A 12,892-nucleotide genomic window follows, 5' to 3' on the forward strand; every position below is an offset into this window, starting at 1 on the left:
GGCTTTTCTCTGAGGACACAAAAGCCAGGATTATCTTAAAGAGGAACCGAGGGTATCAAGAGAACTACACCATCACTCTGCCTATAAATTGTTGTCTACCTAATTTTAATGCAGATAAGTACGGGCTTATTGATTTGCACGATTCTCTAGCAAAATGGAAATCCCACGTGAATACGTTCTTTGTGTGCAGAAAATATGGCTTAAGAAGCTTTTACTATTATTGCTTTCCTATGCCAAAAGAACAATTAAGAAAATAATATTTCACTACTGTATCAGCTCTATAAACGAAAGCCGATCCCTTTCTGTTTATTTAAGTGTTCACTATGTCCCAATTCATTAATAACTCTGGCTATGGAAAAGTTGTTTTACTTCTCCTTAAATCATGCGTAGAATCTGAAACCCTTCTCACTTTGGAACACACCTACTTAATTATAAAGGGGCTCACAGCTGTAACGACCCCACGCTAACTCATTCAATGACAGTGGAAACAGAAACATGTTTATGGGAGAAGATTAGTAGGATTCTATATAATCTCTTCTACCACGTAGCTTGGGTTTCAAAACCTTTATCACACAAGTAGTTCTGAGTGGAATTAAATGAAAATGCAAAGATAATGCTTTGAAAGTGTTAATAAATATTTTGGAAAGAGACTAGGTGGTGGAGGTGCTTAGGGGCACTGACCTTCGCTGTGTTGATTAGTGGGACAATGATGCATTATTAACACGCAGCAGCTGTACCTGAACTGCTGGCATGAATATAATAGCCTTTTATAGCCATCAGGGGAGTGAGAGAGGAGGCCTTTATTAACCACTAGACATGATTAGCACATTATGTGAACTTTAGTAGGCAAATGATCGCTTATTGAGATAGAATGTTGCTTATAACTAATTGTAAACACGATTTTTAAAAGTTCCCAGTGAAAACCTCAATGTTTGACTGCCATTCCGCTCATTATTGGCTGGTCAACTCAAAACATGTTCTATTGCAGGGCAAACTTACAGGAGTGGAATCTCAAAAGGCTGACTTTAAAATTATGGAGTACAAGTGCACAAATATTATTAGCACGCATGCAAACTTTCTCTCCATAATTAAGGAAAACTGTTCCTGAAGGAGAAAAGCTGCTTGGGGAATCTTCTTCCTCTTTATTTCTTTAAGCAGTTCTTAAAAGATTAGGTTTGCAGTACATTTTTGAGAGTTGCTTGGAAAAATAACAGCATAATTTACTTCAAAAAGCTTAATTTGGGGAGAGGAAAGATTATCCCATTAGCTTTAGTAACTGAACAGAGTGTGGTGAGTCCATTATGAACTGTCTTTTATGCCCTGGCAGAAAGTCATTAACATAAAATAAATCATTAGCTTTGATATTAAGCTTCTACTATCTGCAGGTTTCTATGATTAATGTTCATGACTGCATCTGCCAAATGATAAAATATACTTTTTGTTGAAAGGGTATCTTGCCTCTTTATTATTAACATTTCTCTTTATACAACAGTTACTGGCATTTTAGGTTGAGGCATATTGGCATCAAAAGGAAGAAATGGTTTTGACAATAGTTTGAAGGCACCAATGCACATAATACTTTAGGCATGTTTTTTTAAATTAACCATTTAATTGAGTTAAAAGACTTAAGGAAATAAGGCAGGGCACAGATGCGTTTTCAACGTAACTGGACTATCATTAGACGTGGTTGGCCCATTCATTAATGAATTTTGCACATTATATTTCACTCTCTGGCCCACAGAGCAAAGGCAGGTAAAGAGAGGCAAGCTCACTTTCCTGCAGTCAGGAACTATGAGGAAAGCATTTCCCACTTGAGCAGTAATTCTCAGCTTTTTTTTTTTTTTCCTTCATTTTATAGTGCAAAGGGGCAACAACTTGCATTCAATAGCCTCTCTCATTTAGGTGATTTGACTCTCAAAATGGAAAGGAAGAGAGGCTTCTGAGGAACTTACCAATATCTGAGAAGGGAGAATTTTTACTGACTGTAACTACATAATACCCCATTTCCCCCCAAAATCACCTTTGCTCCCCCCTCCCCACCTCCCCAGAAAGGTTATCACTTTTACTCTCTTCCTGAAAGAATCACAAGTCTAACAACTTTAGGAAACATACTTTTTTCCACTTGGGTAGCAGAAACATAAGAAATGGGCTGAAAGTATGGAATTTTGCTAAGGTCTACCATTCTTTGAATTTTTGAGCCTCTTTTCACCACAGGATTTGAAAATAATCTACCTCTGTTGACTCCTTAATTCTCATAAGACTTCCTTGATACAAATATAAACTATTTTCTCTACTGGATACATGGAAGATTAGGACACAGATGGATTAAGGGTTTTAGTGTCAGAACTTTTACCAGATATAGAAGGAAGACAGGCTTTCCACAGAGAATGGAAACAGAGAAGGAGGCCCGAAGCCTTTCAGGGCCTAGGGAGCAGGCCATCCCAGGTTGAAGGGCGCTCGGTTTTCATCTCAAATCTTCAACAAAAAAAGAGTCTTTTCTTCAGAAGGGCCTATGATTTTTCCCCAGAAAGTCGTAGTTTATAGTCTTTTTAGGATATAGTAGGCCAAATTAAAGTCCTAGCCTTCTGAAAAGTATCTTTCCCTGTGAAATTTGGCTACGTTTTTAAAAAAGGGAATGGTGATCAGGTACTCAATAGCCACCATTAAGGTATCTTTTGATGTTGTACACACTGATGGATTCTGCCATTCATGATGCGTTCTCATGCATAGATGGACAGAAATGTGTCTTGAACCATGAGAAACGCACAAGCTTCTCTGGTTAGCTAACTCATAAATGGGGGCATCAAAGATTACTTCAACCAAAAGGTGTATTAGGCAGAAGCTGACATTGTCATGACTGTGGATCAGATACAAATAACTTGCGAGTCCACTTGGGACTCAAGGGGCATCATACATTACATATGTCTTGCTACAATGGTGCAAGCTCTCTTTCCAACCATGGGCTTGGTTGAATTGGGCCTTCTTTCAAGACAGTTTCATAAAGGCATATAACTCAGGAATGAAAAATAATAAATACGGGGATAAAGCAGAAGCTTTGAATACTCCAAAGTGAAGAATGGATAAACAGAAAAGCATTAATAATGGCATTGGTTTTATGACCTTCAGTATAATAAATTTGCATCAGTGAAATGGAAATTGGATGATAGCTTTGAAGAGTTAACTTTAAAATTTTTAATCAAGTAAGGCAAACTTGCCATAGATCAAACTCAAAAGGCCTGGTGAAATATTGGCACCTCCTGTCATGAAAAAGCAGAGGGCTTCTTTCTAGCACAAACGACACCCCCCCCTCCCGGAGTTTTTCTGCTGCACAATCAACACCCAAGCACAGAGCAATATAATGTTCCCATTTTCAAAATGAATGCTGTAGGGAGAAACATGTTGTAATCCAGGAAAAGCTCATTCAGGTTAATGTGAATTCCATGTCTCAAAGTATTATGGAAGAACTGCTATAATTAACAGTCTGTTGGCACTTCCATTATAAACCACATTTCTAAGCAGTTTATAACTCAACTGGTTTTAATGAGAAATTGCTCTTTGGGATGAAACTCGGCATGCATGGTTTAAAACAAAGATTTTTCTCATCCATCAGGGCAGATGTAGCATTTTGTTACTTTAGTTTCCTGGACCATTTTTGCACTCCAGTTTCCTGGTGGACAGTCCATTTAGCACCACAACTCACACTCCACTGCTGGCACTATCAACTATGAGAGGCCATGAGACCAAAGGCTATCTGATTCGAAATGTACACCTTCAAAGAAAAAGATCAATTGAGAATATGACAATAACTCTAAAGTGGAGGTAAATGAAAGTAAAGAATGCATTTCTAAAACTGGCAAAACTAACACATCATCTAAACATTCAGCGTAAACGAATAAAGAGCATTCAAGCATTTAAACGCTTTGAAGGGAAGCTTCTTGCAGGCAAGAACTATAGTTATGATTCTCAGGTCCACAGTGTTTACTAACCATTATTTGCTGCAACCTTCTTTTCTCCAACAAGTATAGATTCTTGATTTGGTTGCACATGCCTTTAATCAACTGATGATAATTATGTTTCCTTTTTATTGAGATGTAAGATAAATATTTACCTTATGACTTCCCATGAAATCTTGAGTTTCACACTCAGTCAGCTAAAATGCAAGATGGTAAGCTATCTAACTTTGGTTAGTTAACAAAGTTCTGCATGTACAATTGGTCCCATTTTAGTTTTCTATGGATATTCTGATGAGATTTCAGAAGTATGGTAGCCCATGGGCCCACTTACTGTATGCCAAGTAAAGATCAGGAGAACACAGGCCCATCTTTCATACAGTTTTGGAGTCTAAATAAAGTTTTTTTCCACTGGGGAAGGATGTTTGAAGTGCTTACACACAGGGTAGGTAAATGCAGGAGAAATCTGTGAAAACTTAGAAATATGAATCTTAGTTATTTTTCCTTTCAGGATCCTATATTTCCTTAGTCTAATTTGTATGACTCCATGTCATTCATTCAGATGGGGGAGTGGGGGAGGGAGAAAAGCCTAATTCTGGGATTTTAAATAGTGCATATGGGTTTGAGGGCTTGAAGATTCTAATTGAGCAGAAAATAGGGTAAGGTTACTTGGGAAAGAATGGATAAGTTATCATAGTAAAAAGATAATGACCATGGAGAGCTAAAAAGTGAACATGGCAGCCAAGACAACCACACAATGGTGAACCAAGTACTTGACGGGAGCAGGGAAAGGTCACAGGAGAAGCTAGAGACCTCCCAAGTTCAGATTCAGATGAGAGAGGGCACTGGCAAAGGCAAGGGTGGTTCAGCTTTGGAATGGGTGGGGGGCGTGAGGCTGCAGGTGCACAAACTTGATACAGGCCTCAACCAGGAAAGGAAGGATTAGCACTAGCTAAGAAATATTCCCAGTAGCTTTTCAACTTTCCAGTGTTCTGCCAAAAATAAGAGAGCATCAGAATAAATCATCCTTAACAGCGATATAACTTTTTGTTTTTATTTTGTTTTTACAAGCTTCTTAGCTATCCTCCGTCTCTTAGATTGAGCCCATCAGAAAAGTAGTATGACTACAAGAAATAGTCCCACACACCAAAACCAACATTTGAGACCCGATTTTGGTACCGAGGAAGTCATTGTTAAACTTGGAAAACTCCCTATTTCTTTCAGATTGATGTGCTTTACTTCTCTCCACTATTCTTCACTCCTTTACAATCGCATCATTACATATACACTATAACATACATATAATAAGCAAACAAGTCAATGATATTTTAATATCAGTTTAGTTTTTCTAATTAAGCAAAATACCAAAATGTCCCTCAATACCATCACTCAGTACCTTTTAAAATAATATAGGATAAATTGTGAAAATACTAAACCACATAATAAAAGCCTCTGTTAAACATGAGATCTGTTCTTTCCAAAGCCCATAACTAAATATATTTTTACGTAGACATTCTAAGTAAGAATTTGTGGCACTTAAGTTAAGACAGCTACATTTCAGGGTTATGTATATTATCTGATTCAGTGACCAAAACCCTACGATTGCTTGGTTTATGCTCTTTCTTACCTATAAATTTATTTAAAACATATTTAAAGACCTCAAAGCTTATGGAGAGTACCAACTAATAGAACTCCCAGGGGAGTTTTCATTCCACTAATGGCCTAAAAAGTATTAACTAGAAATTACCCAAAGTTCTAGAAGTTACAGAATTGGAGGGAATCAAGCATGCTCCTCCAAATTGCTTAAAACCACCTCCTCTGCCCTCCCTCTCCCCCTCCTCCTCCTTTTACTTAAATTTACTAATTAAAAGAGGGACAACGATTCCATATTAATGTGCTTGCAAATACTTTATTTTAGATGTAATGAGATGGGCCAAATTAAAATACATTATCCACTCTAAATAGAAATATAAGCTCAAAGGAGAATTTGAGGACTACAGTGAAGCTTGTATTTCTCTAAAGTTATCACATGTTCAGTGTCTGCCCTGACATTTAAAGCGGAGTTCATCACAAATAGATCCTTAGTCCTTTGCTTATATGGAAAGACTATGCATTGTGCTTCCTCATTTCAATGACAAAAGCCCAATATTCCAAATGCCCATGATTCTTTACTCTGTATATCACCAAGAGCAAGCATGGGTTTGTGTTTCAGACTTTCCTGTTTCTAAATCATCCAAAGAAAGACTTCAGGACATGACTCCACAAAAGCAACCACTGAGAACAGTAAAGCGTATTATTTCCTCTCCCACTGCTGGCAGAGGCCAGCATCGCCATCATTAGTCAGGTCATAACATAATAATTGTATTACGACTCCTTATGTGGGCAGACACTGAGCAATAACTGAACACATCACATCACTGTAAAACCGAAAAAGTGCCACTGCTTTGTCCCAATTTAACACAAAATCAGTGAAAACAGTCTTTAGAAATGATACTGCACTAAGTAAACCGAAAGGAACTGTTATTACTCTGTAGGTCTATATTTAAACGGATGATCTGACATCTTCAACTAGAACAACAACAACAAAAAAATAGGACTGCATGTTACTACCGAACTCCAGTTGTGTGTCTATTTAATCCAATTTCTTTTGGTAACATTCAACTCAATTAAGGAATACAACGTGACTTAAAATCATCTTAATTAGATGAAACTCGTCTATGGCATCCATCTCTCAATGAATGAAATAAAAGCATGCTGTAAGTTCCAAGAGACGAGCACTGTTAACCTCCAGGGTGCATGCTCTGCCCAGGCTAAGAGTCACTGTGCTAGGTCAAAGGATGCCCTACACACAACAACATGCCGTCCGTTCTGGCTGTTTGCATAAGAGCCCTCACAGTTGCCATAACGAAAGCATTTGCATTATTCACACTTTTCTCCAGCAATGGGCTATGTGGAAATGGAGGCCAGTCTGCACAGTAATATGTTCACACTGTAATGTGCTCCTACAGTAAATCGAGCAATAACAGATTAAAATGCTTCCCCCCAAATTGCCCCTATGGAGTTTTTTTTTACTGAAAAATGCAATGCTTTGGCAATCTATGGAGCAGCAGCAATGGAATGTGTCAGCGGAGTAAAACAATCACATAGTTTAGAAGAGCTTCAGGAAGAGTATATTCATTTTCTCGATTAGAATCTCTTGACACTGAAAATTCTAAGGAAACTCTAGTGACAACCGCATGATATCAAAGCTCAGAAAGATCTTGGTTCCACTGGGATTTAGGATGCCAACTTTAAACAGTAAAGCATTGACAGGTTTAAAATAAAGGCAATTAGTAATTTATGATCTTATCACCCTATGGTAAACAAATAGCAGGACAAAGTGACTGTTTCTCGTTATAAACTACATCATACCATCGCACCTCTGAAGGAGACAAGATTTACTTGGCAATCTTGTCTTTTTGGGGGAGTCTGATCTAAGTTGTTTTTCCTAAGTAGAGATACAAATTTCACAGTGCTCCTTTTGCAACTCTGTCTTTCTTCCATATCTGTGCACATCCACTTAAATCACCACAAAAATGAATGCTGGTTGACTATATTCTGAGCACCTCAAATAGTTGCGCTGGATAGAAATTCCGCACCAATGCAAATCACGACGGAGCAGAAAACTCAAGTGCCAGGCTTTCTGCGGCCTAGCAAACCTATTCAGCCCCTTCCATATCATCAGGGATCAGTGACAAATATATTTGAAAGACTGCTACCCAGAGATGGAAGGAGATGGTGTCTCGCAAGAAACATTTACATGAAGTCTTTTCCTACTATTATGTCTTATGACTTTGCTTTTTTAAAAAAGAAAAAAAAATCCATTATTCCCAGGATAAGTTAAATAGAAGACTTGCAACTAGTCTATAGAAAGGATGGCTCATTTGCATTTAAAAAGAACAGTTTGCTCCTTCATACATGGCATGACTTAAAAGGAACTTCAATGAGCTAGTAAAGAAATCCTGAAGACCTTCTAAATTAATTTATTCCATTCAAAGCACAACCCACTAAAATTATTTAAAGCACTTAATTGGAAAATGATTTAATATATTGAAGTAATTCCTGATTTTCCAGAGCATTTAACTTTTAAATTAAATCTGACCCCACTATCTCAAGAATGATGAGTGAAATGTGTATCCAAGTCATTACCTTCTTTTTGGAGCCTAAAATCGCTGATAAATTTAATAAGATTTGTCCAGTGTGATTGCCAAAAGGCTCTGACCTTTGATTCCCTTGTTACTACTGTGGAATATATCTTTACTCTCCAAGATAAGACTTCTACTTATTAATTTTTTAAGTAGGTGTAGTAGTAGTAGTAGCATCAGCATTATAAGCAAAATAATATTTACCAAACATACAATACTTGCTTATAAAAGCAAAACAGACTTTAGACTAAAAGAACTATGTTACCAACAAAGAATGCAACTTTATCCGCGAACTCCTTTGCTCTTGCCAAAGTTCTATATCCCTTCCAACTCATCCCTAGCAAAGGGGCTATCGGAGGAAAAGGCTTTCTGCCTTGCCCAAGACTTTCCTCTTGTCAAACTTGCCTAAATATCATCGGCACACAACACAGCCCTTTTCCTGGGTCTTCCGTTGAACAGTACACCGAGGAGCTTCTCCACGGGGTGATGTAAGTGGTTCAGTTAATTCACAGCTCTCAGTGTGTGTGTGTGTATGTGTATGTGTGTGGTTCCAGACTCTTCTCAGCTGCGAGGCGGTGGGGAGCCCGGGGGCTGAGGAGGCAGCGCGCTAAGTACTCCCGTATCACCGGGGGCAAAAACTGCTCCGATGATGACTAGCCACAAGGCTAAGGTTGGAAGTCCTGACGATTTTTCCTATGGAATTCGCTGAGGGGCTGCAATGGAAGTGCCTGCAGGGGTTGTGAGCATCCGGCAGGTTGACCAGCAAGCGGGAGCCGGGCGTCTACACCGTGCATCCCGCGGGTCGGAGAACTCAATCCTCCCCGCCTCCATGCACCGGGCGGGATTGCTCACACCCGTCCAACAAGCCCCAGGCGGGCCCGCCGTCGCCCTGGGGCTGCTCCGGGTCGCCGAGGCCGTCTGCGTCTTGCCTTTCGAGGCACAGGGTCCGAGAAGCCCGGAGAGTAACTCTTTCCCTCCGTACCCCTGGCACCCCTGATCGGCCTGTCCCGGGGCCGGGCCGAGCTCTGCAGAAGCCCAGGTCGGTGCGCCCTCCCCCCGCACCCCCCCCCACCCCACGCTCCGGACTCGAGACCCCCAGCACCCTCAGCCTCGCTCCGGCCCCCGCGGGGGCTGCCCCCGGGGTCAGCGCGCGGGACTGCCCGACCCGGGACCCGGGATCCAGCACCACGGAAGACTCGAACACAACGCGCTAGCCCGGCTCCCAACAAACTTGCCAGTTCCGAGCGCACCCCAAACGGGGGCGGTCCCCCAAACCGTGAACCGGCTGCTCCGCTGAGCCCTGGCCCGAGGACCCGCGTACGGACCCGGGGCCGGCCGCCCGAAAGGACCGGGGATAACAAAAGCGGCGTGGAGCAATTTCCCCCGCAGGGGAGGCAGGGGTGGGGGTCTCCCAGGTCCCTGCACCCCGATACCCGGCTGCTCCCCCGGCCACTAACCCGGGCAGGGAAGCGGAGCCCGAGAACAGGAGGGAGGGAAGAGAGAGAAGGGGATTTGGAAAATAAACTGAAATCTCTTACTCTCTGCCTCCATTCTCGGACCCCAGACACACCCCCCACACCCCCAAAAGTATTCCGTGGTTTTCTCTATTTTTTTCCAAATGCCCCCCGGCAAACCTAGGCAGGGCTCCTTAGTCGCGAACAGCAGGAAGGAAAGAATCCGAGCAAATCGTGTCACTTTCCGCACAATCGCGGGGTTTGCAAAACCCCCGGCGCCGCTGCACAATATTTCCTCCCCAGGGCACGCCGGGCTGCAGAAGGCTGAGCTGCGTGCGCCCCGGGAGCGGCCTCGCCGAGCGGGCCCCGTCCGCACCCGCCCGCCCGCGGCTGCCCCCCTCCCGGGACCCCGCCGAGAAGCCGCTGGAAACAAAAGCAGAGCGTTCACCTTGTTGCAATAGTAGGGGTCCAGGCAGGGAGAAGGTCCCAGACAGGGAGCATCCGGCGCAGCGGCGGACTGGGCTGGAGGTGGATAAAATCTTACGTCCATTTCACTCTCACATCAAGCAACTCCTTTTTCTTTTCTTTTTTTTTTTTTGGTTTTGTTTTGTTTTGTTTTGTTTTTTAAAGTGTTCAGCCCAACCAGCTTAGATGAAACAGACAGAGGTGTCTGGGCTCAGGAGTAAAAGAAACACCTTCCTTCCCTCACATCCGTTTGTGGTTTGTTTAAGAAGAAGAGGAGGAAAAAAAAAAAAAAGAAAAAAAAAAAGAGGGGGGAAAAGCGTTCAACTCTCCCCCAAGCCGCCGCGCGCCCCCGTCGGCGCCGAGCGCGCAGCCTGCTCCGCCGCCGCCGGGCAGGTAACTTCGTGCGCTCAGGGTGCCCCCGCCCGCCGCCCCATCCCCGCCCTCCGCGCCCCGCGCCGCCCCGCACGCGCGCCCGCGCCCGGCCGCTAGGTACTGGGGCGTTGTGTTGGAGTCTCGGAGTTGTGGTGCGTTTAGTTTATTTCCTCCACCTTGGAGGCCCGGGAGGAGGGGGTGCTGATGAAGAGGAGGAGGAGGAGGACGGGGCGGGAGGGGGTGGTGGGCGGACGCCCGGGCGGGCTGGGGGGCGCGCGGCCCAGCGGCTGCCGCTGCGGGCCGGGGGCCGGAGGAGCCCGGAGCGGAGGAGGAGAGCGGGGCCGGGCTGGGGACGGGGCCGACGCGGCGGCACCCGGGACGGCCTCGGCGGGGCCCGAGCCGCGCTCCTCCGGGCCGGCGCGGCGCACACAAAGGGGCTGGCGAGCCCGAGCCTTGGGCGGCCGCGGGGCGCGGCGGGGTGCGCGCAGCGAGGGGGCGCTGTGGCGCCCGCCGCCCCGCCCGGGCCCCACCCCGCGCCCGCCGCCCCGCCGCCCCGCCGCCGCCGCCCGCGCCACTGACTCTGCGCCCCCACCCGCACCTCCGCGCCCCCGCCCTTTTCACTGAGCGCCCCCCACTCCCGCTCCGGGGCCCTAGTCGAGGGAACTTTTCCGCGCAGCGTCGCTCCTGGGGGCCGGACACCCGCAAGGAGCGCGATCTGCGCGAGCTCGGGTGCCGGGTGGCCAGCTGTCGGGGACCGGAGCGGAGCGCGGGGCGAGCAGCCTCCCGCCTGGAGGTGGAGGCGCTGGGACAATCGGCTCCCTTCTGCTTCTGCCTCCCTCGCCTCCAGCCCGGCCCCTGCCGGGGATCCCTGTCCCACGGGAGGGTTTGAGAAGTCTCAGGCTCTCTGGTGAATAGCAAAAGACCAGAGGGGTGATTCGAAAGGAAAACAGGGAAACAGTTATCAACATGGGATCGGACTGGAGGAGAAACACGCAGGGCTGCTGGTGGCCTCAGGAGGCTCGGGTCTGAAGTGTGGGACGCCCAGTCATGCTCTTGGCGGCCCCCGGAAAACGTGGAAGCAGCCTCCCACTTCACCTTTCGGTAAGTGGAAGGAGGAAATGGCCAGTCCTGCTTTCCCGTTTTACCTCCAAAGCCCAGAAAGTTGCCACTGCGTGTGGTTGCTTGGGGCCAGTTTGGGGATTTTTGGCTGCTGTCCAACAGATTTACCCCTCTTCCCGCCCCCTCCCTCCGGGACCTCTGTACTGGGTGGGATTACAAGGAGGAGTGGACGATATGTATTTACTTTCCCAGAAAGGTGCAGCCTCACACACCCTAGAGCCCCATGACCCTACAGAAGTCCGAAAGTATTCCATGGGTTCCACGTGTCTTTGGCACCGAAGAGGACACTAGTGACATTTGGCCATCCTACATGAACACCTTTGTAAGCCCATGTTGATTGCCAACTTCTCTGCGCCACTTTCCCATACCTAGGCCACTTTTTTTTCCCCAATAGAGAGTGCCCCTCACCTACAAGTAGAGATATCTATCGGGGAAAAGATCAATTGCATTCCACGCCCCTATGTTATTTTTATTTCAAGGCATTGTTTTCTTTCTTCCTTTTAACATTTTAGAAAGTAAGAAAAATCCAACCTTTTCCTTGGATTCAGAAGACCCTCCATATGCACCAGAGTTCTCCAAGGCATAGAATAAAATAAGAATTGCTTCCTAAGGTCTTTATAATAAAATTTCAGCCAAGTTTTTTGGTTTGTACCATCAGCCTTCAAATTTTCGATTGTAGAGGCTTAAATGTGCCTGCATGTATTTCCTTCCACGAAAGTAACAACAATAAAAAACTTTTCGGTTTAAATTACACATTTCTAAGCTTAAATTTCTGTCATCATTCCAAAATTTATTACCTCATTTCCTAACTTGATTTTTTTAAAGACTCTCTTAGAGTCCATAATGGATTTCTTTTCAATGGCCCTGGGAACAACAGAACTATGAAATGAAATGGTTCAGAGCTGGAACAATACCTTGAAACTTGGGGGAATAATTGTCGCTTCCCTTTGCTCTGCATTCCTACCATTTTCCTCTAAGCACAAATGCATGGGACCTGAGCGCCCCTCTACTCCATCAAGGCTGGTTTCCTCTGTGTGGCATCAAAGGGGTATGCTTGTGCAGAGCGTGGTATGGAGGGGTTCGAATAAACGCTGTCAAAAGAAAAAACTTCTTTACTCCAATCACACATACACAGAGGGTGGAAGGTGGAGATTATCTTAGGATAACCAGAAAAAAATGCTCTATCCTGTTTCACTCAAGGGCCCACCATGCATTTAACGATGGTGCTTCTACCAAGAAAAAATTAGAGCAAGTGGTAGAGCCAAACCCCTGAGTAAATCTTGCTAATTTAGAACGTAAAACAGGAGATTGACATTGTATTACTTTGTCACTTTCCAGGATGCTCAAC

General features: G+C 44.7%; 1 protein-coding gene and 1 long non-coding RNA gene across 3 annotated transcripts in view; one reads left to right on the top strand and one right to left on the bottom strand.

Moving 5' to 3' along the window:
* Positions 1-10,462, bottom strand: part of TOX (thymocyte selection associated high mobility group box) — a 342,324-nt gene extending 331,862 nt beyond the window's left edge. The window contains exon 1 of one of the 2 annotated variants that reach the window (XM_004484333.5): positions 10,037-10,462. In XM_004484333.5, the coding sequence (XP_004484390.1) occupies positions 10,037-10,138 (102 nt within the window). In that variant the 5' untranslated portion in view covers positions 10,139-10,462. The remainder of the gene's footprint in view (positions 1-10,036) is intronic. The other variant, XM_004484334.5, reaches the window with a different exon arrangement.
* Positions 10,463-11,082: 620 nt separating this feature from the next.
* Positions 11,083-12,292, top strand: LOC111762147 (uncharacterized). Its single transcript, XR_002795331.3, has 3 exons — positions 11,083-11,526; positions 11,737-11,866; positions 12,057-12,292. It is a non-coding gene; the product is annotated as an uncharacterized lncRNA (long non-coding RNA).
* The last annotated feature ends 600 nt before the right edge of the window (positions 12,293-12,892 follow it).

The sequence above is a fragment of the Dasypus novemcinctus genome, chromosome 14 (genome assembly GCF_030445035.2).
Source record: "Dasypus novemcinctus isolate mDasNov1 chromosome 14, mDasNov1.1.hap2, whole genome shotgun sequence".
Taxonomy (NCBI): Eukaryota; Metazoa; Chordata; class Mammalia; order Cingulata; family Dasypodidae; genus Dasypus; species Dasypus novemcinctus.